Source organism: Sturnira hondurensis, unplaced genomic scaffold, assembly GCF_014824575.4.
Source record: "Sturnira hondurensis isolate 20B ecotype Veracruz unplaced genomic scaffold, ASM1482457v3 Scaffold0013559, whole genome shotgun sequence".
Taxonomy (NCBI): domain Eukaryota; kingdom Metazoa; phylum Chordata; class Mammalia; order Chiroptera; family Phyllostomidae; genus Sturnira; species Sturnira hondurensis.
The window spans coordinates 911779-938650 of NW_028086190.1; the positions used below are offsets into that span (position 1 = coordinate 911779).

Sequence of the window (26872 nt, forward strand, 5' to 3'; positions counted from 1 at the left end):
GAACACTAAATATTTCCTGTTTGCTGCTGATGTATAATACAAAGTTTACTTTGCATATTGATATCATGTCTAACTATCTTACCAAATTTACTAATTCCAGTTATGTTTCTGTATAGATTATTTTGCTTTTCTATGTGGATAACTGTATCACATATACATAGTGACTGATATTTTTTAAGTTAAAAAATAAATTTAAATAGAGTCACAGTTAGTATATTAGTTTTAAGTGTGCAACATAATGGTTAGACATTTAAATAACTTATTAATTAATTCTCCCAATAAGTCTAATTCCCACCTGACACCATACATAGTTATTGCAATATTATTGACTATATTCCCTGTGCTGCACTTTACACACCTGTTACTATTTTGTAACTGAGAATTTATACTTCTTGATCACTTCATCTTTCATGTATTTTTCTTAGTTATCAATTATCCTATCCTTTTCACCCCGGCCTTTTGTAGTTCTTTGTCAGTAGGCCCACCAGTGAAAAATTAAGTATAAAAGTTCCTGACTTTAAAGAGAATAATTCTAATAACTCACCATTTAAAATGTCATTTGCATGGGATTGTAGTAGCTACCTTGTGTCAACTTAAGGAATTTATCTCCTATTCTTGTTTTAATTAAGAGTTTTGCTTTTTAAAAGTCATAATCGATTTTGATTTTATCAAATAACTTTTTAGCATCTCTTGAGATGAACAGATAGTTTTATGCCTTTAACCTGTTAATGTGCTTGACAAGCATTTTTGTCATGTTAACCTATTCTTGAATTCTTGGGATAAAACCAATTTTATCTTTTTCTATTAGGGTTTTCCCCCTCCTCATTCCTAATTGGATTGATTATGTGAATATTTTATTCGAAAATTTACATGCATATTCTTGAGTGAAACAGGTCTGCATTTTTTTTATCTTAGGTTTTTGGGGGGGAGGGGTAAGTTTTCTTATTTTAATAGTATTTGCCAATAAAGTGAGAAATGTTTTACTTTTTTCACATTTTGGAAGAGATTCTGTAAGATTAAAATGTTTTTTTCCTAGAATTTGCTTGTAAAACCCTGTGGGCCTAATCAGTTTTTGGTAGGAAGTTTTTATATACTATTGTACTTGATTTTAATAAAGGATTATTCTTGACTTTTATTTCTTTCTTTGTCAGTTTTAATAAATCTTATTTGCCTAAGCATTGACTTTGAAATTTGTTGGCCAAAAATTATTGATAACCTTACCTGTTTAATCTTTGCTGTATTTGCAGCTATATTTCTCTTTTTTCTTCTTATTTATTTATTTGTTCTTCCTCTTGGATTTTTTTGAATTTTTATTAGGTTTTTTAAAAAATCTGTATAATCTTTTTTAAAACATTTTTATTGACTATGCTGTTACATTTTTCCCAATTTTTCCCCTTTATCCCCCCTCCACCTTATACTCCCCAACCCTCCTTTGTTCATGTCCATGGGTTGTACACATAAGTTCTTTGAGTTCTCTGTTTCCTATACCATTTTTGACCTCTCCTTGTCTATTTAATGCCTACCAGTTATGCTTCTTCTTCCCTGTACCTTTCCCCTGCTATTCCTTCCTTCTCCCTCCCCACTGAAAACCCTCCATGTGATGTCCATTTCTCTGATTCTGTTCCTGTTCTATTGTTTGCTTAGTTTCTGTTTTTCTTTCTTTTTTTAGGTTCATTTGTTGATAGTTGTGAGTTTGTTGTCATTTTACTGTTCATATTTTTTATCTTCTTTTTCTTAGGTAAGTCCCTTTAATATTTCATATAATAAGGGCTTGGTGATGATGAACTCCTTTAACTTGACCTTATCTAGGAAGCACTTTATCTGCCCTTCCATTGTAAATGATAGCTTTGCTGGATAGAATAATCTTGGATGTAGGTATTTATCTTTCATGACTTGGAATACTTCTTTCTAGCCCCTTCTTACCTGCAAGGTTTCTTTTGAGAAATCAGCTGATAGTTTTATGGGCACTTCTTTGTAGGTAACTCCTTCTTCTCCTCTTGCTGCTTTTAAGATTCTCTCCTTATCTTTAATCTTGGGTAACTTACTGATGATGTGCCTTGATGGGTTTTTCTTTGGGTCCAACTTCTTTGGGACTCTCTGGGCTTCTTGGACTTCCTGGAAGTCTATTTCCTTCACCAGATTGGGGAAGTTTTTCTTCATTATTTGTTCAAATAAGTTTTCCATTTCTTGCTGTTCCACTTCTCCTTCTGGCACCCCTATGATTCAGATGTTGGAACATTTCAGGTTGTCCCAGCGGTTCGTACGTCTCTCTTCACTTTTTTGAATCCTTGTTTCTTCATTCTATTCTGGTTGGATATTTATTTTTCCCTTTTGTTCCAGATTGTTGCTTTGAGTCTTGGTTTCCTTCCTGTCACTGTTGGTTCCCTGAATATTTTGCTTTATTTTATTTTGGGTGTCTTTCATTTGTTTTTTCATTTTTTGACCTAGCTCAATCAGTTCTGTGAGCATTTTGATTACCAGGGCTTTAAATTCTCTAACAGATATGTTGGCTATATCCTCCTCTCTTAGCTCTCTTTCTGGAATTTTGCTCTGTTCTTTCATTTAGACTGTATTTATTTTTCTCTTTGCACCTGTTAAGTTGTAAGGGGGTGAGGCCTTAGGTTTTCACCTGGGCAGGGCAACCCTCCTTGATGTGTTGTGGGTGCTGGTTGTGGGGGAGGGGTCAGAGAGGGAACAATGTAACTTGTTTGCTCACCTCTTGCCCAGTTTCCAACGAACTCTTGTATGAGACTGGGAGTTTCTCTCACTGTGGCAACCGCCATAGTCCATAGTCAGCTCTAAGTCTGTTTTGCCTTCAGCCAGCGTGGCCTGCTCAGTCCACTACCTCCCTGCAGTTTTTCTGAGCCAGCACCACCCACATGGCCTCACTGCAGGTCCTTACTGGTCTGATTGTCCTGGATGATTTTTGTCTTGGTTCCTTGGTTGTTGGAATTCCATGAAGTGTGATTTTCTGGCACTTCTGGTTATTTAAAAAATGTTTATAATCTTTTGAGCATCTTATACCATTGTTTTAAAAATATTCTAATTGTCAGTTATTTTTTGAAATGTAATTATTAAAGGCTAATATTTTCCTCTGAGTATCTTTTAACTACATCCCCCATATTGATGTGTAATGTTTCTTTTATTCAATACTATGAATTTAAAATTTCCTGTTTTAATTTCTTTGCCTGTGAATTGATTAGAAGTGCATTTTTATGGTTCTAAATGTGTTTTTTTAATTATAAAAGGTTTTTTCTTCAAATTTAATTGTGTTACTATAGTTTATTATTGAATTCATTTTCCTTCTTCCTGAAATCCTATGGAAGTTCTATTAGTGAAAGTCTCCTATTAATTTTTGTTTCACTATAAGACTTTTGACTGCTGCCCTGATTATCAAAAGTGATTTTTTACTTCCAGTATTTTGAAAAGACTTTTTGTGAATTCTGATGTCATTCTGATTTAGGGTATTGGTAGTAGATGTTTGGCAACTACCTCTGAGAGGGTAAGGAATTCCTGACTTTTATTTTTACTTATTTCCATGGTATAAATAAATACTCTCTTCATGTTTTGTCAGATATTGTGGAGTTGGGAAGAGATATGCAGCAGCATACAGTTATGAAGTATTTCTACCATCCTGATTAATAAACATAAATAATTACGTAGAGCACAGATACTTAGGAAGTGATGAGTTTTACCTGTCACTGCTGCTTTTAATATTTTTCTACTTTTACATTTATGTAATTTAAACTTTTAATAATAGCCTTGTTTAAAAACAGGCTCACAGAATTCTTGAAGATTTAACAATTAACTCTTGTGAGCTTATATTAGCTAACTGTGACATACTACTCATTTATGTGTTCCTTCTTCAGTGGGTGATCTCTTATTTCACACTGCTTTTATAATCTTTTTGACGTTAGAATTCTTCATTTTTAGTACAGTGTGTCTAGGAATAAATTCCTTTATATATTATATGCTATACATACTATTGTGCTTACTCTTTATTATTTTATATATGTATAAAATATATATATAATATATTGTGCTTACTCTTTCTGCGGGTTCATGATGTTTATCATTGTGGAAAATTCTCAGTCATTATGTTTTCTATATATTTTTCTGAGTCTCTAATTAGATACTTATTATTTTTATTCTGTTATTTTTGCTTATGCAATAGAAATGTTGGATTTTTATGTGTCAGGCACTGTTTTCCATCTGATACTTTCAACTACTCTGTTGTGATTAGTAGTATACTTTGAAGATTGACTGCTCTCTGTGAGTTAATATGACTTATCAATCCTCACTCTCAGCTGGCACTAAAAGAGAGGACTGCAATGATCTGCCCAATGTGTTTTAAAGCTTATTCAAGAAAACAGAAATTGTAGAAAGCTAAATATATGCAAACATAGAAAGAGAAGTGATAGTACTTCAAGCTTCTGTTTCAAACCACAAAAGTAATTAGAAGTTTCCTTGAAACTTCAAAGTCTTCTAAATACAATTTACTGCTCATGGTACTAATTTAGTTCATAATTATAATTTAGAGTTTAGTTCATAGCAAGTCAGGAAATAATATATAAATAGGAGCATTTTAAATAAGGTTGGGTTCTGAAACAGAAGTATTTTATAATACATACAATATAGTTGAAACTAGTCATTTTAAAAGGCGCTTTAAATTTTTGTCTACTTGGAATATTAATCCATAAAATGTGAATATTTTTGTCCATTGATGCTTTATAGTTAAATTTCATGTTTACATGCAAATGCAGTTCTTTAATATATTTTTAATAATAAAAATGTGTATTTGGTTTACTTTTCATGCTTTTGAACAGAAGTTTAGGGGAATGAAAATTTAACTGCTATTTTGTTCACTTCAGAACTGAAAGAAACTTTTTCATTTGTTTCCTTTTCTCAATTGAAAATATGATTTGTAGATTTGTTTTCTTCATCTTTTGAGTAGTATAACTGTAATGAGTAACACTCAAAATGCAATCTAAGTATCCTAAGCTAATTCTGCTGCATAGAGCTTGATTGTAGTTTGGTCAGGGGGAAAGAGGATAACATTCAAACCACATCAGAAGGAAAATTGAAATTGTTTTTAAAACAGAGGAACAGAGCAGTCGCTTAATTGAATAATTTCTGTATTCTAACTCCAAATTTATTTCACAAAAATTTCTGAAGTGCAAATTGGTGAAACAAAGTGGGGGTAAAATAAAATATATTTGGGAGGTTGAAGAAATCTATTTTATGTCAAAATAATGCAGATACATGGTTTAAAAGAATTAAATAGCAAAGGATAGTATTTAGCAAAAACTGAAAATTCTATATTATATTATTCCCCAATTTTCTTCCCACTTACTGGAAGGAAAAATTGTAACTGTTTCTTATTCATTGATTGATTGACTTTATTTAAGTTCCAGGGTTACTGCCAGAGGTTTCTAAACCATCTGCCTGTGCCCCTGTTGCTACATGACAATCCAGCTCTTTTGCTTCGTTCCTCTTTCCTCCCAATGTGACGCCATTTCGAATTCTTGTCTTGGGTATAACTTTCTAGATGCTGACACAGAGCTCTATTCTTGTTTGACCAGCTATAGACAATTTACTTGATTCTCGAATTTGTAAGCTCATTGTATCCTAGAGTTTCTTTCCCTTCTCCCTTTCTGTTTCTACCTTCTTTATTTGTTATCCAAACATTTACTTATACATTGTCACAATTGATAACATTGTGTTGTGTAATAAAATTTTAAGTTTTATGTGCTGTCTACAGTAGCAGTAATGGTAGTTGTAGTAATCAAAAATGCTTACCCATAGTTTCTGCTCTGTGCCAAGCACACTACTAGATAGTTTATGCTATATTATAATACATGCATATACATATGTACTTTATAGATATTAAACTTGTTTAGTCATCAAGTTGACCTTGATAATAGCATACATCATATGGTCTCCATTTTACTGACAAGGAAATTTAAGTCACTTTGCAGATGGTTGAGCTAAGTAGGTTAATTTCTAAAAGTTGAAAATTAATAAACATTGTGTATAGTTATGACTAGTTAAAGTGTTTATTCACAGTGAAGATATGTATTCTTATCATACTTTTTTGTATACCATTTATTTTGTGGCTTTTTTGTGTGTTTGTTGTTGTTCAAGTACAGTGGTCTCTATTTCCCCCCCCCCACTTTTTCCTGCCCCACCCACACCCATTCCCACTCTCGATCCTGGCCCTCTTTGTCCATGGGTCTTGAAAATTATTTTTCTTTATTGCTTACTTATTTTTGTGCTCCATTTCTCAAATTCCGTCTTTGCAAATAGCTCCTATGGAAGGCCTTGTAGGATCCTCTAGTTTTAACAGTGACCTCTACCATATCACTCTTTTGAAGGTTGTCATTGATTTTATTTGAGCACTACAAAATTTTGTCATTTCAAATTGTGTAGTGTGGCAGATGTTATTTACATTGATTTTGAAAGCATTTGTGAGATGAGATATAGTATCTTACAGTTTTGTGATACTCTAAAATAATTGGAGATAGCATGTTCTGCAAAGGGACATTATATGAAAGGATCATAAACCAATATCTCATAAGCCCTCTGTGTACAACTGTTTTATGGTCTGTCAAGTTTAAAATATTTATTTGGTAACAAAAAACTCAAAGTTTAAACTACTTCAAATGTATACAAGAGGAGCCTCTGATTTCACACTATTTGCCACCTACCGGGAAGTGATACCCCCTCTACTGGAACGAAATAGAACTGCCTTCATGTAGTTCTGCCTAGACTTGCAGGCATGTTCGATGGTGTTCTTTTAAAAATATTGAACCCTTCCCCTTTCTACTCACTCTTCTTTCATGTTCAGCTCAGATTATATTTGGTGGGACTGGCAGTTGATTTTGAAACCAACTGACATGATAGAAGTATAGTGGTTTAGAGTATGGGGATTACGACCAGACACTCTGGGCTTGAATCTCAGTTCTACCCCTACTTACATGGGTGTCTTTGATTACATTTATTTCTGTGAATCAGTCTCCTCATTGGGAAATGTGGCTAATAGACACTTTGCAAGATTGTTGAGTTAATTGTTATAAAATTCTGACATCAGAGTCTGGGCTAGTATGCGCTCAGTAACCTGTCATACCATGGCCACCACGGCCACTCTCCCACAGAGCCATAGTCCTTTAGGTGGCCTTTCTTTTCTCACCCTCTGTTCTTTCCAGCCTCCCTACCACGCTGCTACCACACAATCTTCCTAAAATGAATGAGAGTTTATATTGACGTCCTCTCTAAAGTCCTCAAGTTGGGTCTCCTTTGCTTCTCAGATGTAACTGTTCTTTGTATATGTTATTAAGGCCAATTTGTCTTAAAGAATTGGTAGCACTCAGAGCCAGGTATGACTAAGGGGAATCTTTTAGTATTGTCTCGATTTTGTCCTTGAATGATCAACATCATTTTTTGATCTTTTATGTTAATTATTGGTTTGTGCTTAATTGATAAGATGATTGCTGCGTCTTTGTCACTGTGCACAGTGCAGACTTACCTGTATTTCTGTAGGTGTGGTTATATGTGCATTGGCTGTCTTTTGTACAGGTCCAGGCAAATTGAGGAACTTGAGGATGTGATTCTTCAATTCCTTAAAACTGTGGCTTGCCCCTCCCTGGGTCAGGTCTAGAAATGGGTTTATGGGGTTTGGGTTTTTTTGTGGTTTTTTTTTTGCCCCTGAGCCAGGAGGAGGTGTATTGCAGAGTGCCAATTTCTTGTTTGAATGTCACCTTCAAAAATAGTGCAACATTATTAACAAAATAAGTAAAACCTTTCAAAGGATTGTGTCCTGTAACAGCACTTTTCTTTTTCTTTCTTGTATGTGTGTAATTGGTATTTTGTGTTTTATCCTTATGCACAGGTCATTTAGATTGTTATTGAATGAAAGACCCCCATTGCTGTCCTCAAGTGCCATTTCTCTTCCACTTGTCTGATGTTTCTTTGTCCCTTCCCATTGACTAACTTAATCAATAAATGTATGTTTGGGGTCTTGCTTTTAGTTAGCCTTGGTGTCAAATAAATTTGGTTCATGTTTCTATTGGTCCTACCAATTCTTGTTGAAATGATTTCTGCTTCTTCATATTATAAGACAATCTTATATCTTAATGTTAAGACATAATAATAATTTTAAATAAAACATTTATAGTATAAAGTCAAATGATGCTGAAAAGCTCATTAAAACCATTAGTCTGCTCTACTCTACCCCTTACCCCCAAACACATACCACATACTTACAACTATTTTGAATGGTTTCTTTTGGTATTTACCAACCTGTTTTGAACTATTTATAAATTGCTACCCCCAAGTTAATTTTATTTCTTTTACGGTAGATCATGATTTTGAATTCAGGAAACTTCACCTCTATTAGTTGACTTTGAAAAGTAGATTTTAGATCTCCTTTAAATCAGAATTGATAAATTTCTCCTTAGAATTTGAACCCTAAATATACAGTTCAGTCACTTTTTAAAAAGTGCGTATGTTGGTGAAATTTATTTCTTTTACTTTCTTCATTGTATTTGATATCATACTGCTTTCGTATTTTTGGATCTATTTCTAGTTGCTCAGAGTGAGTACTAAATGTACCTCTCCTCCCCCAGCCTCTTTTCTTCTCATTTTGGAAATAATGAATGTGACAGGGCTATACATTTTCTTTTGAGCATATGTTTTGCTCTGGTCCTAGATTTTTAAAAAAATATTTATTTATTTTTAGAGAGAGGGGAAAGGAAGGAGAAAGAGAGGGAGAGAAACATCAATGTGTGATTGCCTTTCATGTGTCCCCACTGGGGACCTGGCCTGCAACCCAGGCATGTGCCCTGACTGGGAATTGAACTGGCGACCCTTTGCTTCACAGGCCCTCGCTCAATCCACTGAGCTACGCCAGCCAGGGCATCTGCTCCTAGATTTTTTAATAAAAAAATGCTCTTTTCATTTTTTTTTTACTGATTTCTTAGTTCTTATTTTTGTAATTTTATTAGATTATGATCAATCTGTATAATCTGTTCAAACATTTTGAAAAGAGTATTTTAAAATGTATTTTATGATTGATTTTTTTCGGTTGTCTATGGACATATGAAGTTGTATGCCCTGGCTTTTGTGGCTCCGTTGGCTGGAGTGCCTGTCTATAAACTGAAAGGGTCACGGGTGGGCACATGCCTTGGTTGCGGGTTTGATCCTGATTAGGGTGCTTACGAGAAATAGCTGATCGATGTTTCTCTCCCTCTCCCCAATTCCTTTCCCTTCTCTCTGCCTCCTTTCCTCTCTCTCTAAAATCGATAACCATGTCCTTGGGCGAGGATTAAAAAAAAGTTGTAAACTTGGTTCAAATTTGTGGATTGTTTTAATTTCATCATGTCTGTGCTCACTTCATTTTATTAGATCTATTTTTGACAAAGATGTATTGATTTCTCATGTCAATGAAACCTTTTTGAAGTAATTTTTTACATTTCAGTACCTTTTGCCTTATGTAATTTAGCTCTTTAATTTTTTATGCTGTTTGGTCCTCTTAACCTTGAATTCTACATTGTGTGATATTAATATAATACTCATACTTTCTTTTGGGGGCACTTAGCTGGTATTTCTTGGCTCATCCCCCTGATTTAACCTTTTTTAGTCATTGGATTTTAAGTGTTTCTTGCAATCTGTATGTGACCATTGTCTTTTTAATCTAATCTGACATTCTATCTTTTGGTGGGGGAATTCAGCTTTCTTTTTTATTCTGATAAGTGATACTTGCTTTTATCACTTTATACCTTGTTCATTATGTAAATTTGTAACTTTTTAAAATTATTGTAATTTTGCTTGTATTTTAAGTTGTTTTTTATTTCCTGGTTTTCCCTTGTTTATGTGGCAGCCCTGTACTTTTCCATTTTATTATTGTCCACCTTCTCTCTCAATGGCTCATAATCCACTCCCCCTGCTACCACTTTGACATGAAAAATGATTCACCTCGATGCTCTTATTAGTCTTCTTCTCTAACATTCCTAAATTCCTTTGGAGATAATTCAGTTTTTTTAAAATAAGTTTTTATTTTTCATTTATATTGAGTAATTAACACATAATATTATGTTAGTTTCAGGTGTACACCCCACTGATTAGACATTGTATAATTTACTAAGTGATCATCCCGACAAATCTTGAACCATCTGACAATTCAGTATTTTAGGTTCAGATTTTGGTTAGACTTTCCTGTGTCTGGAATTCATATTAAGTGTTTGTATTACATTTTCCATATAGTTTATTATTCATTAAGATTTAATTCTGTATAAAGGGCAAGGTATATCATACCTGTTTTATCTCTTCTCTTCTCTTTGTACACATAAAGTTCTCTTTTTTGATTCAGTTTTTGTTTGGTTAAAATCTTTTCTTAAGTCCTTTCCTTAGGTGGGGTGGTGAGTGATGTGCTCTTTGAATTCTTAAATTTTGGCAAATACTTTTCCACATTGAATGTCTATGTAAGATGTTTGGGTTGTACTGCTTTTTCTCCCAGCAGTCTAGATGCGACTCTTTTTTTTTAAAGATTTTATTTATTTATCTTTAGAGGGGAAGAGGAGACAAGGAGATAAATATCAATGTATGGTTGCCTCTCATGAGTCCCCTGCTGGGAACTGGCCTGCAACCCAGGCATGTTCCCTGACTGGGAATCGAACCGCAATTGTGTCCTTTGCAGGCCAGCGCTCAGTCCACTGAGCTACACCAGCCAGGGCTACTCTTTCTTTTTTTTTTTAATTCCACTATTACAGACGAGAAGTCCAATGTTAATTTGATTTTTTCTGGTAACTTTTAAGATTTTCTTTCAATCTTTAGAATTCAGGGATTTTAGCAAATGTTTTTTGCATGTGTCTTTTCATTGGTTCATGGAAATTTCCTTTCATATTACTATAATTATTACCTCTCTTCTATCTTTCCCTTTTCCTCCTAGAGATTCCTCTTCCTTTGATTGGTGTGTAAGTTAGATTGCCTCAATCTGCTCTTTAACTCTACTTTCTTTACTCAGTGTAATTTTCATATCTTTGTATTTTTACATTATGCTTTGAGATTTCTTTCAGTTGATCCTTCATGCTGCCAGTTATAGTTTATCTTCCCTTGTAATTTGTGTATCTGCTGAATTGTTCAGCTTGAGGATTATACTTTTTAAATTTTAATGTATCTTATAATCTGTATATATTATTTTTGTTCTCTAGTTGACTCTCTTTAAGTAGCCATACTGTTTTGGACCACAGTATTTCATCTGTGTCCTTCAGAAGACCTGTTAGGTCTGCTCTCTCCTACACTTTCCCACCCTTAAGTATGTTATATATATGTACATTGGGGTTCAGGCTGAGATGTTAAGGGAACTTAGGCTGTTATATTCTGTAAATGATGAAAGGCACAGGCATCTCAGCCTGCACTGTAGCAACAGGCATGATGTCTATTTACAACCTGGGGGCTCTGTGCCTTTCTTCTGGTCTTCTTGCCCATCCCAGCCTCAGGAGTAGAGGGTCGTCTCACTTTTACTGAGTGCCTCCTGAGCATCACCGGGGCCAGGGAGGTTGGTCGCACTAGTGCAGTTATATACGTGCAGAACATTTCTGGGTCTTGCTTGGAGCCCAGATCAGAGCAGTGCTGCACCAGCCCTCTCTGATGATGACTATAATTCCACGGTCACATTATTCAGGCCCCACTCACTCCCAAATTCAAGGTTCATTGTTTTCCCCAGAATTCTGAATATTTATACTTTATTCATAGCATCAGATGGTCTTTCATCCTTCTGTGTCATTTATCAAGTGTTTAATGACATTACAGAATGAACTTTCATTTTGAAAATCAGTCTTTGACTGTCATGGTTTTCCCAACCTCTTTAAATGCATAACCTCTTGGACTGCCCCACAGTCTCCAGGAATTGTCCTTTTAAGATGGACCTTGGACAAATAAACTCTTTCAGGAGAGTTTATTGATTTCGGGTACAGAAACCTCTTCTAGGAGAGTTTATTTGCCCATATGCAAATTTTACTGAAGAAGCTATGAATGAACTAAAAATCTTACATAATGCAGAAGCTAATTAAAGTAGGACAGAGGCCAAAATTAAGAGGATAGGGAGGGGAAGAAACAGAAGCTGGAGAAGCATCTTTGAGTTAACAGCAGTAATAGGGAGAAGACATGGTGCTAACATGGAAATTGCAAATCCCATATAATCAGAAGACCTTATTCTGATGAATAGTTACACCTTCTCTGAAGCCTGGGGTTGCTGACATGTAGTATTAAAACAATTATGCATTTAAGGGGCCCACTCTGTTGTAGAAAATTAAAACAAGGAAGCATTGATTAAAATCTGAGTAAATTCAAAAAATACTGTGCCCTGTATTCGCAGGTTGTAAAGTTAGTACAAAAACATGTATATTTATATTTGAACAGTCATTTGCCTTAAATATTTGATATTTGAATTATATATACATACTCTCTCCAATATTGATATTCCATTTGTCTTAATCAGCCTCAAGCAAAGAAAATTTGAAATATACAACATGTGTAAACTTCACACTGAATGATAATTAGTCTGTGCTGCTTAGTGGCAATTCATGTTCAGTAAAAATTTAAAAACCAGTGGCTTGATCCCCAATAGATAAGGGATAGCTGGGCTGAGATTCAGTTTCAGTAACAATTTAATTCCTGACTTTCTCTGCGAGCCTTTGTTTTGCATTCACTACCTGTATAAATGTGGATTCAGGTGACATACATCTGTACTTTGCCATCGATCACAGAGAATGTAGCCGTATGAAACAGTGAACATTCCCTCGTCTCTTCCTTATTTTCTCAATTTTTATGTGTCTGGGATATTGCTAATGAATATGTTTTCCTCCTTATCTCTGAGTTGTCTTTTACTGAAAGCTTTTTGGTAAAGTGGACGGAGCAACAATGATTGGTCATTTGCTTGTACCAAGATTTGTTGGGTGGGTGAAGAGGTGATGGTGGGTGTTAAAAACCTGGACCAATGTGAGGAGTAAAAGTTGTAAAATTTCTGGAGTTTTGTATTTAACATGATATGTATGTAATTAAGTTGAGAACCTGAACTTTCTGTGACACAAGAATCTGTGTCATATACCACAATGTAATTTGTGTTAAGAATTCCAGATTGTAGTACGAGATTTTTAAAAATCATGAAAGAACCGTTTTAGCAGTCCTTTTATTTTGGTTGGTGCTGAAGTGTTAGTATCTTTAATGCTTCACATTAGAATATATATTAGTAGGTTAAAATTTATTTGTATAAGTTACATTTGTGTAACATGCGTGATACCGCATAGGTTGAATAAGAAACAGCATTGCTTGGGAGTGTGAGGGCCATAATTAAATACTGACTGCGAAGTGCCAAAATTCTGTAAGGCAACAAACCAGTTAACAACAACAAAAAACTCAAGCATATTAGGTTTCATAGTGCTCTTCCTTAATTTACTTTGTCCATTATAGTCTATTTTAATTTTTCATAGTATTATTTAACATTCCAGGGAATGTCTTGTAATAGAATTTGTAAAATAATGTAGTTTCGGTAATATGAATACTGTCTTTAGCACTCTGCTTTTAAATCTCAGATTAAGATGTTTTGTAAGGGATTATCTAGTTTGTTACACAAAAGAATGTCTTTGATTTGTAACATTATCCAATTTAGAATTTTTAAACCAAATGCTCACTTGTGAAAAATAAATGGAGTAATTGGTGTGTGCCATTTCGTTGTTAAGACAAAATAAATTGTGAAAAGAAAATACATATCTCTGCTAACACAGAACGATCATTTTTCATTTTGTGTATTACTTTCTAATGCTTATCCATATATATGCCTTTCCTCCCATACATCCGATAAATAGACTATTCATGTTACTGAAAAGCATCATCCCTGCCTACCGTCTTTCCTTGTGTCCTGCTAGGTAGTTAAAGAATAGAGGATTGGTTTGCATATATATCACTGACCGTAAGTGGGTGAGGTGAGTTAGAGGTGAAATATAATAAGCAAGCCTAAAGATGTAAATTCCACTGAAATTTGAACATATATTTGTCTTTGGTTCTATTAGGAAGTGAATAAGTGAGGAAAAGCTCGTCTTTTAAGTGTTGCTATGGATTTTTTCACTCCGGGGTTTACTTCTGTTTCTTATTTTTATACTAACAATAGAGGTTCACAAATATGGTAAGTATGGATTTAGACTTTGTGCACAGGTAGAAAGGTCATATATTCTGATGTATTTATGTGAGTGAAAAAATTGGTAACATTTAAAACAGAAGACGGCAATTAACTCTTTATGATCATACAACAGTAATTGATGAAGATTTTTCATTGCATTTGATGACTGTTAGGTGAAATCTTTGTTCTCAGATGTTTCAGTTTTTTCTTTGCTAGTGGATGAGGGACATGTTTCTTAAGTACTGAAGTTTGGACAGCAAAAATAATTGCTTTTTATCTCAAATTGAGAATAATTTGGGGAGGGAGTCCTCATGTTTCTTTACATTAAAAGGCCCTTTAAATTTTAATATTATTAGGCCTCACTGTATGACCCTGGGCTATTTTCCTACCCCTTTCTCAAAACCGAATGGTGCTCCCTAAACATAATCTGTGCTTTGTTCTCTCTTTGTGTTTATTCATTCTAGTTTCTGGTCTCTAGCAACTTTTTCATTCTTCTCTTCCTAGTATTAACTGCTTATTCTTGAAGACCTAATTTAGGTGTTAATTATCCATGAATTTCTGAATATTCTTTTCCCCAAACCCTCAGTGGAATTACTTATCCTCTCCTTTTAGTTGTCATAACATCATTTAAGTGACTCTTACAGCAACTGTGATTCATAGATATGTCACTGTTATTACAAGTGGGGCATGTGGAAATCTTGTCATCTGCAACTACATGCATGGACCACGAGGGCATTGTGCTAAGTGAAATAAGTCAGGTAGAGAAAGACAAATGCCAAATGATTTCACTCATATGTAGAATCTAAAAAACAAAACAAATGAACAAGCAGAACAGAAACATATCCATAGATACAGAGAACATTTAATGATTGCCAGAGAGGAGGGGAGTTGGGGGATGGGTGAAAAAGATGAAGCCATTGAGAAGTAAAAATCAGTAGTTACATATAGTCATGAGGATGTAAAGTATAGCATAGATGATATAGTCAATAATATTGTAATAATTATGTATAGTGTCAGGTGGGTCTAGATTTATAGGGGTGGTATCTTCATTAAGTTATATAAATGTCTAATCACTGGGCTATACACCTGAAACTAATATAATGTTATACATCAACTGTAATTGAAAAATACAAAAATATTTCAAAAAGTGGAGCCACATGTTATCCATCTTTATCCATCTTCCAAAACAAGCATTTAGTGAACATTTGTTGAATTGAAATGTTTAGAACACCACGCTTCTCATGATTAAGAAAACAGCTTGCCTCATTAAATTCCTTGATCCACAGTAGCCCTTATTCACCGTGTGTCTCGCATACCCTCTTCCCACCTGTTATACTGTGGGTGTTGGTTTCCATTACTTAGAGAGTAATCAAAGAGGGATCATTTTTGTGTGGTTGGAATGCAGGGAAAGTGGCTTTTGACTCTTTGCTGCTGTTCGGCTTTGAGTCTCATTTCTTCTCCCTTGTTTGCAGGACCCCAATCGGAGTGTTCATACCAGCAGCAGCAGCAGCAGCAGCAGCTGTAGCAGCAGCAGCAGCAGCAGCAGCAGTAGCAGCAGCAGCAGCAGCAGCAGCAGCAGCTGTAGCAGCAGCAGCAGTAGCAGCAGCAGTAGCAGCAGCAGCAGCACCAGTTTTTCAAAGCCTCACAAGTTAATGAAGGAGCACAAGGAAAAACCTTCTAAAGACTCCAGAGAACATAAAAGTGCCTTCAAAGAACCTTCCAGGGATCACAACAAATCTTCCAAAGAATCCTCTAAGAAACCCAAAGAAAATAAACCACTGAAAGAAGAAAAAATAGTTCCTAAGATGGCCTTCAAGGAACCGAAACCCATGTCAAAAGAGCCAAAACCAGACAGTAACTTACTCACTATCACCAGTGGACAGCAAGATAAGAAGGCTCCTAGTAAAAGGCCCCCCATTTCAGATTCTGAAGAACTCTCAGCCAAAAAAAGGAAAAAGAGTAGCTCAGAGGCTTTATTTAAAAGTTTCTCTAGTGCGCCCCCGCTGATACTCACTTGTTCTGCTGACAAAAAACAGATAAAAGATAAATCTCATGTCAAGATGGGAAAGGTCAAAATCGAGAGTGAGACATCAGAGAAGAAGAAATCCACTTTACCGCCGTTTGATGACATCGTGGATCCCAATGATTCCGACGCGGAGGAGAATATGTCCTCTAAGTCTGATGTGAGTAGTCTTGTTGACTTCCCTCCTTTCCCTCCATAGTTTTCAGATTTTATTTCAGATGGTTTCAAGATAAACAATGTGGGAAGAAAATGACAGTTGAACTATAGCTTGGTAGCAGGGAAGCACCTAGAAATGAATTTTCTTAACTAATGGGAAGAAGGAGATTAAATCCTTAAGAACTCTGCAAGTTTCTAGGCTGTGGTTTAAGTTGTCAAAGGAAAGATATATGCTATAGTGTGATAATGGTTATTTGAAGAGCAGCAGGAAAACTTAGATGCTCATTGGAGCTTAGTCACTATGCATGTTCTTCAATCATTGCTGATTTAGGAAGATAAGAATACAATGAAACTTGAATACAAAGGACAATAAAAGAGAAACTTAGAAAATATAAGGGTGTAGCTATAATCTTGGTCTTATTGATCAATGGAATGAAAAAAATTTGTTTACATAAATGGAAAGCTGGTGATGGTATTTTTAAAAGGTTTTATCTAGGCAAAATTGATATAGCAATATATTATACTTTACATAACTTGATAAATTTTAACATATATATGTGCCTATGAAGCCAGGTGAAAGTATTTAGAAAATGAAATATTTTATTGGTTTCATTGTATAACCACTGATTTAAAAGTACGACTGTACTTTCCATATCCGTTTTCTGGTAGTAGTAATTATTTTACTGTGATCTTCATTCCAAGTTTTTTCTGATGAGTGGGATTATCTTTTGTGGGTACCTAAAAGACCATCTAATATCCTCCCAAAATGTTACGTGATGTTGAGATTTAAACTTATAATTACAGATTTCTCAGAGTTGGAAGGGATTTTCAGATTATTTATTCTAATTTACCAATGTAAGAAATCTTACACTTTACTGACAAGACTATTATTAGTTCAGAAGGTATTCAATTCTGTTTCTGGAGAGTAGAATAGAAACTTTATTTACTATGAAGTTATCTCTTCCTCACATTTCCATTTTCTTTTCTTTTGACCTCCTACCATTACTTGTCAGTCACGATCAGTCCCAATAATCTCATGTTGGCTTGTCAATACTTCTAGACAATGGTCAAGGAAAATGTGTGGCTAAAATTACTGGCAGTTTTAGAACACTACTCTTTCTGTTCCAAGAGGTCAGTTCACAACTGTTCCTAGTTCAAATGCTGGTAAGGGGGTCTCTGTAACAGATTATCTCTCCTGCATTTGCACTGTTTTCAGTTGAAAACCAGCCAGAGTTAGAACATGGCATCAATATCGATCTCTAGTCATCCAGAGACCACTTTCTTCCCCCCTCTTCTCTATAGCTAATCTTGAAATTTAAATAGAAGATCATTGTTAGGAGCAGAATAGGGGCCCCTTTCTGGACCCCTACTGGAGCCCTAACTGGTGTAGCTCAGTGGATTGAGTGCTGGCCTGAGAACCAAAGGGTCACTGGTTCCATTCCCAGTCAGGGCACATGCCTGGGTTGCCAGTCAGGTTCCCAGTAGGGGGCGTGTGAGAGGCAACCACACATTGATATTTCTCTCCCTCTTCCCCTTTATCTGAAAATAATAAATACCATCTACAAAAGAGATAAAATAAATAAAATACTATAGATTGAGTAATTAATTTCAGTGTTTGGTAAAGGCTTTATAGTGATAATTTATGAAATAGAGATGAGAGCTAATGAGTTCGTTCCAATATTTCAAGCATTTATTTTCCTCCATTTCTTTTACCTCTCATTTTAAAACAAAACTTGTTCTTAAGGCAGATGCTACTTGGAACTTTTTTTGTATGCTTGACTTTCCTTTCAAATCACCCTTAAATGTTCAGTGTTGCAGTTGGGATGTGATTAGGTTATCAGGATTGTCAAATTTAGTAACTTTGTTCTGACATGGTATAATTCTTCTAGAACAGAGGTTTTAAAATTATGGGCGGTGATTCACTGGTGAGCCATGAAATCAATTTAACATGTCATCACCAGTATTTTTTAAAAGTTTGAACACATAGTAATTAGTATAGGTAAATAATGATTTGTGAAATTTTTATTTCAGAGGGTGTGTCATTTCAGAGGGTATAGTAAGTCATGGTCAAAAATTTTAAAGGCATCTTTCTTGAATGTTCATTGATTTGTGAGGAGACTAATGGCATTCACAAAGCAGTATTGAATGCTCCTTCTACATGAAAGTAACTCAGATTACCATAGTTTGTTGTATATAATGCGCACTTTTTGCCCAAATTTTGGAGGGGGGAAATAAGGGTGTGCCTTATATATTGGTAATACTAGTTTCATATGTATATAAATGTTTTTAAATTCCTTTATTTATGCTTATGCATTGAAAGTGTAACTGTAGAAAGCAATAACAATATCCATAATTGAAATAATACCCTAGAATACAGTAATCGGTTTTGTTTCTGAATATAAACAAATAAAAAATTGAATTAAAAAATTAAAATGAAAAATTTTTTTTCATGAAAGTTTGGGCCCAAAATGTGGGTGTGTACTGTACACGGGAATGCATTATACACAGCAAAATATGGTATCTTTCTCTTTAGATAATTTTCTGCATTCTCATTTTTGTATGACTTTTCTTATAAACTTTATGTTCAACTTGGTATATTTATACAAAGCAATACAATAAAAATTTTCTGGAATGAAGAGTTACAATGATAATTTCTTATAGCAAATAGCACATTTTTTTAATGATTCATGGCATATTCAACCTACATATCCAGTGATCCTGTAACAGGAGTGTTTGTAATGTGCAGATCATCACAGAGTGAGCCTGTAAAGACTTTCAGGTATTATTTCAGTGTCAAATCCAACAACTGTACTTTCCTTATCAGGTTTTTTTAAATTTAATTCTTGTTCAAGTACAGTTTTCTGTCTTATATTCCCTGCCCTTATCAGGTTTTTGATGGTAGTAATGTTTGTATTACTGCCGCTATTAGTTTAATTCTCTAAAAGTAGGTGCTGAAACAGAAGAGAATTGACAACAGTCGTTCCAAATAAGCCAGGGCTCGAAAGACCTTTCTGTGTGCAGGGGAGGATAAGAGGGTTGAAATTTCCTTTATTCAATAGTACAGATAGCCTTTGTTTGGCCTTTCTATCAGTTCTACCTGGTGTCCCTTGTGGGGGCAAGACGGGAGGAATAAACAGGAGGCAATTGTAATGGAGAGCCCTCGCAGCCTGAAACTTCCCTTGGCCAGGAACTGCTTTGGTGGTAGCTTGGGGCAGGCCCAGCTTCAGGGGGCACCATTCACACTGTCCTGGTGATGAGTGTGTCTGCGTCTGAGTAAGTGGGATCAGATGACCTGATCTTTCTAAAGTCCTTTCCAGCTTCATTATTTAAATATGAGCCAGGTACATGTTCATATCAGCCAGATACAAGAGGAATGGGGTGGTAGGTAATTGTAGACACAGTGGGCGGAAATCATGGACATTGGAAACAGAAGAAAGAAAGAAAAATATGATTGGAGAACGTGAAGACTTAGGAAGGGCTGGGACAAGATTATTTACTTGATATGTCTGTAAAGAAAACATCTTGCTTTGGCATAAGTTAGTTACAATTAAAAGGAATTTTTTAAAGAGGATTTTTTTGATAAATTAGATTCAGGTTTTACATAAAAATAAAAGTCACTGCTATTGAGATAGATTAGGAAGCTTAGATATTGTTTTTATGTTGTTGTTGTTCAGACTTTTATATACTTGGTAAATGAGAAGGGAAAAAAAGAAAGTACATCCATGGTTCGTATGCCTGCATCGTTTTGGGGGGATCACGCATCTGTTGGTGAGGGTTTAGGGGTAGGTAGGTAGGTAGGTATCTAGGCAGTCAGGTAGTCAAGGAACCAAGTATTAGCCTGTACTCTTGTGTCAAACATGTGGACTGTGATTTGAATCTCACTTCTATGTGTGATCTTGGGCAAACAATTTAACCTTCTCTATTTCCTAGTTTTTTATTTTTGTGTGTGAAATGGAGATTATAATAGTATTAAATTTTTAAGATTATTGTGAAAATAGTCAATCTAAGTAAAGTACACTAATGTAAAAATGGAAATTAGCAATTATTATGTATGATTTGGCTTCTGGAAACCTTTATAACCTAACTGAAGCATTGAAATATTTTTTTTTGATATTCAAAAATACTACAGAATTCTATCTTTTTAAAATGTGTGACTTATATGTTTTAAAGGGGAAAGGTACTTGGAATGTATGTCATGTTGCTCTGAATTTTGTCTTGAGATATTGATATTCATGTGTTACATGTGTCCTCTGGGAAAAAAACAGGACAAAGGCCCTAAAGTTTTTTTTTAAGATTTTATTTATTTATCTTTAGAAGGGAAGGGAAGGAGAGGAGAGAAATACCAATGTATGGTTGCTTCGTGTGAGTCCCCTGCTGGGAACTGGCCTGCAACCCAGGCATATGCCCTGACTGGGAATCGAACCGCGATTGTGTGGTTCGCAGGCCTGCGCTCAATCCACTGATTGAGGGCTAAAGTTTTTAAAAAATTTTTACTCTGGAATGTAAAACTTCTTTTAATTAAAGAATAGTTGATATACTGTATTATATTAGCTCCAGGTGTACAACAGTGATTTCACATTTACATTTACTTTATGAAGTGACCACATGAGAAGTCTAGAAACCATCTATGACCATACAAAGTTACTGCAATATTATCAACTGCATTCTCAATGTTGTGCATTATATGCCTGTGCCTTATTGTGTCATAACTGTAACTTTGTACCTCTTAATGCCCTTCCATTTTGCCCATTCCCCCTCACCACTACCCAACTCTCTGGCAACTATGAGTTTGTTCTGTGTATCTGAGCATTTGTGTGTTTTGTTTGTTCAGTTTTTAAGATTCCACAAATAAGTGAAATAAGTATTTATCTTTCTCTGGCTTATTTCACTTAGCATAATACCCTCTAGGCCCATTCATGTTGTGCAAATGGCAAGATTTTAAAAGTCTAACTTGAAATACCATTTATTTCACTGGAAAGAAAAAAGAATGATCCAACTCTGTGTCCAACTCCCATAGTCTTTCGGGCTAAAGACTCAGAAGCAGGGGAGCTCTCACCAGGGTCCTTCCCAAATCCAACACCCACTGGAAGCAGGAGGCATGGGGCGGCCTAGCCCCCACCACAGTTTCTGCACACAAGAAGGCCTGCTAGGAGAACAGATCATGACTGGGAAGCTACAGAAGTATTGAAGGACAGGGAGACAGGCAGGGAAGAGAAAAAGGAAGAAGTGGTCAGAATTTAGCAAGGTATGTTAAGGTCCGTGGTTCGTGAACGGTTAAACACACAGAGCCAAGAACGTCCCGGAGACCGGCTACCATGATGGGTGCATTCCCATGCACAATCACAGCTCAGAATTTCAGCCTCCACACATCCCGCCTCAAGCTTTACAGGGCTGAATTCCATGCCCAATCCACATACTTTTCTTGCTCACATCAAGCCGTGTTGTACCGGGAGTTCCATGCAGCTGCCAAAGCTTCAGAGAACTGACCATCATGCCCAAAACCATAGCCCTCTTGAACAGTGTGGACAGGTGCTGTAGAGGGGACTCCGATCCCGCCCATAATATGAAATAGAAGCTGAAGAAACAGCAGCAGCCTGTGTTCTGGACTTGTGGTAGCTAGGGTAGAGTCTGCTCTGTAACTATATTCAGAGGCACTGCAGCTGCCACTGCCCCATAGGACCGGGCAGCAAGGTGTGCTGTGGTAGGCATGAAGCACTCTTATTATAATACAATGAATCCCCATAGCTCATAGTGTAAGGTGTATGCACTACTCCATATTGCTCATTAGATTGCTCAGTAAAATCAGCCACTCTCCCAAATGATCTGTTAGACACTCTTTGGACCAGTATGCCCCTTTCCCCACACTGGTAGCAGCACTCTGGTCTCCCATCCCAGGCACAGTCCTCAGCCAGCTGGTAGACCACTGCATGTGCATTTGTTTGCCATGAAACTGCTGTCAAGGCCCTTGATGGCCTCTACTGTATCCTCAGCCCATTGCATGCGTATGAAGGCATAATCTTTCAGAGTCGTATTTATGACTGGATTGTATTCCTCAAATTGGCCGGAAGGTCTTTGCTGGTACAAGTGGGACTGATGTTGCCCACATGCAACTTTGTGGGGATTTTGCTCTTATTGTTTCTGGTTTCCACATTGAGATTCACCCTGTGCTGTTTGTAATGGAGTTACGCAACCTTGTAAACAGGTTGCGTATGGCATCCTCTGTGGCTTCCTTGTCCTCTATGTGCAGTAAGCCAGAGTTCTTAATGATGTCACATTCCAGCAGCTTCCATACTGCTTGAAAAGCATGCAGTCTCCTGCTCTGTAGCTTCCCGGGGCAGGTTTCCTGTGAACAGTCTCACCATCTTGACACTGCCCACTGGGAAATCAGCAGGAACTTTTCTTTGCAGCACAGATGCTTCTGACCGCAAATGCCAAGATTTTGATGCAGGCTTCCAGGAGTCTGGGGACTTGACGGTAAACCACCCATTGTGGGTCCTTGGCTTTGTGCAGCAGAGAATTCAAATGAAAGCCAGCATAGAGTTTAAGATGAAAGTGAGTTTATTTGTGAAGTGGTGAGACGAGGAAGTAGGCTTCTCTACAGGCAGAGCCCCCCTTTAGCAGAATTTGCTTCCTTTATTGAGATTCATTAATGGGGTGGTAAGGTATTCAATATGGGGGAGGGATATTTGGGATCTTCCCAGGAAAGGGGTGGAGTTTTCTCAGAGGAGCTCGGTTGGTGATTTTGTGTTCTTTTGTGGGCCTTCCTTTTTGATCACTGCAGTATGGGATGTGTCATTTAGCATGGTAATGTAATGCGGTGAACTACAGTGAGGCTAGGGTTACCTAGTCATCTTGTTGGATTGAGATGGTTTCTGCCATAAATCCAGTGGGGGTCGGTGGTCTTACTTCCTGTTGACAGTTCTTGTGCCTTTTATCAATTGTTGCCACATACCCTATTATTTTCTATGTCTGAATAATATTACATTGTATGTATGTGTGTGTGTATATATATGTATATGTATATATGTATATGTATGTGTGTATATACATACATACACACACATACACACATACATACCACATCTTTTTTATTCATTCACCGGTCAGTGGATATTTAGGTTGTTCCCATATCATGGCTACTGGAAATAATGCTTCAATGAACATAGGGGTACATACATCTTTTCAAACGCGTATTTTTTTTAATAAATGCCCCAAACTGAAATTGCTGAATTGTATGGTAGTTCTATTTTAAATTTTTGGCAGAATTTCATACTGCTTTCCGTAGTGGCTGCACCGATTTATAGTCTCAACAACAGTTCACAAGGGTTTCCTTTTGTCCACATCTTTATCAACTCTTGTTTCTTGCAAAGATTCTAAGTTTTAAATGAAAAGTTAAGCCAATGTTTCCAAGTATTTTTTAGTTTTCTAGTTAAATGAGATAAAGGACAAGAACATACTTATCACTGTACTGAGCAGGAACTTGGTAGTTTATTTTTTTAATTGCTGTTTCTGTTAAAAGAAGACTTACTAAGAAATGATTTTATCTTTGGGTTACTATTAATATGGCAAAGTAATTTTAAAATATATTTTGTAATTCCTGAAATGTTTCTCATTTTGTAAAAAAGTCTGATATTGTCACATGAAAGTCCATTAGTAATTCGCCCTTACAGAATTTGGGAGGTCGGGTGGGAGGGCAGATAGGGAGGCAAAAGGACCGTTTTTTGGTGGATGAGCATTTAGCAAACTCAGAAAAACATGATAAAGGCATGTTTTTGTTATGTATGTAAATGCTAGCATTAAGAAAATTATGCATTCAAGAACCTAGATAATTGCCATTAGAATAAAGCTGTTCTTGGTTTAGGAATTTATCATTTTGTGGCATAGTGGTCATATATGGAAAGTGACTGTTCTTACTAGTGGCAATGTTAACTTGAAGCTTAGGAAAGAGTAAGGATCTGAGTGTATCAATAGCAACCAAAAGTTTGTAATTGTGGTTTATATTAACCTATTTAAACTTTACTTACCAATAAAAAAGAACCCAGATATCTTTCACTCCTCTTGTAATTTCCTAGTTTTTGTTTTTTGTATAACTCTGCTTCTCTATTGAATTAATCTTGTTTTGTGATATAAAGGAGTTTGGTGTTCATAGCGGAGGAGGAGGGGGAAAAAAGTAAAAGAAAATTGAAATAACCATTTTTGATCGGATTCAGTTATGGTGGTAATTTCCTTATCATTGCCTTGACTTTTTCCCATTGCTTTGTAGAAATTTAATCATAATGTAAAAGTACAGAAGTTGAAAGTGTTAATTCTCTTTCCTTGAAAATGGGCATATAACATTTGGTAAAATGTTTCATGCTTCAATCTGCGGTGTGAGACATGAGATTTTAATCATGTCTTTTGATAGTTTTGGCTTACCAAGTTGCTTTCTTGGATAAAAATCTTCTTGAGGGAGAAAGACAAAAACTCACCAGATGGGAGCATTTTTCCAAGGGTAAGGTGGTAGTTCAGATACAAGATAAAGACTTCAAACCACCTTAGCAGAAGTTTCTTTTGAAAGGAAAAAAAAATGGCAGGAGAATGAAAAAGAAACTTCCCTTCTTTTGTTGTGCCTCATTTCCTCCAACCCCACCCTGTTCCTTGCCCTGCTTAAACTGTCTGGAGTTGGCAGTAAATGTCCTGCTGTTGAAGCATTGGCCTTAGGTTTTATATGATGGAAGGTTGTGGCAGTCAGAGAAGAAGGTCTTTATTGTGTTTTCAAAGTGGCTTTTTAATGACTTGTAATTCCAGCACATGCAGGAGCTGTAAAGTCTGTAAGTATGGTGAGTGAGCAGCTGGAGAGGCCATTTATTAAAGGGCTGCCCTGGCTCTCCAAGGGGGGCTCTCATTCTGGAACCCCTGTTCTTTGTGTTTTATAACTGGAGGTAAAAATACCTGAGGAGTTGCAATTCTTCCTCTGGTAAATTCACCTCAGCGTGGAGCATTAAGTAAAACAATGGGAAGAAAGTTACTTTTGTTGGGTTCATGGAGAAATTTCACCTGACCTTGTTGTTTTTTGTGGGGTTTTTTGTTAGATACAATCAGAAGAAGGTGGTGAGGTCAAGCCAATGAACTATTACTTTATTCAGCCACATTTCTGGCTTATTTAAAAAAAAAAACAGATTTGAAGCAATTAAAAACAATTTTTTTAAACAGAGTTAGAGGGTTTTCCTCTTCCTTGTTTGGGTACCATACTAAACCCAATTGTTTTCTCAGTTTTTATTTATTTTTAATTTTTTATTAAGAACTCTTTTTTACTTTGAAAACATTTCAAACTTACAGAAAAATTGCAAGAGTGGTGTAGTGAAACTGCCACGTAGCCTTTACCGGGATCCTCCAATAATTAACAATATGACATACGAACTGCCTTTTTTTCTCTTTTTATTTTAAGATTTATTCTTTAATGTATTTTTCCCCATTACCATTTAGTCCCTTTATACCCCCAGGATGACAGCTAGTGGGTGGGGGGAGGTTAGGGGGTGAAGGGACTGAGCAAGAAGGGAAAAGGACTCATGGCCATGCACGGCAGTGTGGTGATTGCTGGGGATGGGGTAAGGGGAGGAAATAGTAATGGAAACAATACAATAAAGATTAAGTCAGTTTTTAAATTAAACAATTCATTAGAAGCCTTAGCTGAGGGCCATGAATAGACAGGAGACTCTGTCATTGTAGAGTTGGTTGTCATCAGTAATTGCCCAAACTTGGCATTTTCACTTACTTGAATTGAGTTGTTTTTCTCTCAATAATTTCCATGAGCCACCTTTAAGAGAGCTGCTCTGCCTATTCAATACATGATTGTTTCTTAGTCTAGGCCACATGATCTTTATGTAATTGTCCCATCTGTCATCTTTAGTCCCAAAGTCAAAGATGTGACTCAACATAGTTTTGCACAACTAGGTTTACCGTGCCATAGGGATACCTTGCAGCTCCAACTGCACTTTCCTTGGGTGCTTTCTCTGTGCTAGTCCTCATTCTAAGCACGCGACTTGGTTTAACTCCTTTGAGCCATGAAACCGAGGCTCCGAAGTTAAGAAACATGAGGGTGGTTGCCATGTTTAAAGTGGTAGAGCCAGAATTTGATCCATGGTAGGGCATGCCCTGAAGAGGAGTTTGGGGGCGAAGCAAACTTTATTTTCCCGTGAATTCATCTTACAATTACAGAGATTGTGTCATGAAATCAGTGTCCTTGCTGAGAAAGCCTTTGATATAGTCTTGCCCCATGTGTGAATCATACTGCTCTGATCAGCCTATTGGTTTGGGCAGTTCTAGGTTTTACCTAGAGCCTTCATTCGGGAGGCGGGCTTTCCTCATAGGTGGATTTGCCATCACAGCCGGAATGGAGGGAAGAGCCGTGACACATCCAGGAACCGCTAACTTCTCACACGTACTTGCTTAAAATAAAACAGACCCTCGTGGATCTGGATTTCACGTTGTTTTAATATGTCATCGACACGATTCCCTGCTCCCAGAATTTTCCCCGCCTG

General features: G+C 36.2%; 1 protein-coding gene across 2 annotated transcripts in view; it reads left to right on the forward strand.

Annotated features, from left to right (window-relative positions):
* Positions 1-26872, forward strand: part of MLLT3 (MLLT3 super elongation complex subunit) — a 260062-nt gene that overhangs the window by 173868 nt on the left and 59322 nt on the right. For both annotated transcript variants that reach the window (XM_037061895.1, XM_037061896.1), the window contains exon 5: positions 15646-16356. In XM_037061895.1, coding sequence (XP_036917790.1) covers positions 15646-16356 — 711 coding nt within the window. The remainder of the gene's footprint in view (positions 1-15645; positions 16357-26872) is intronic.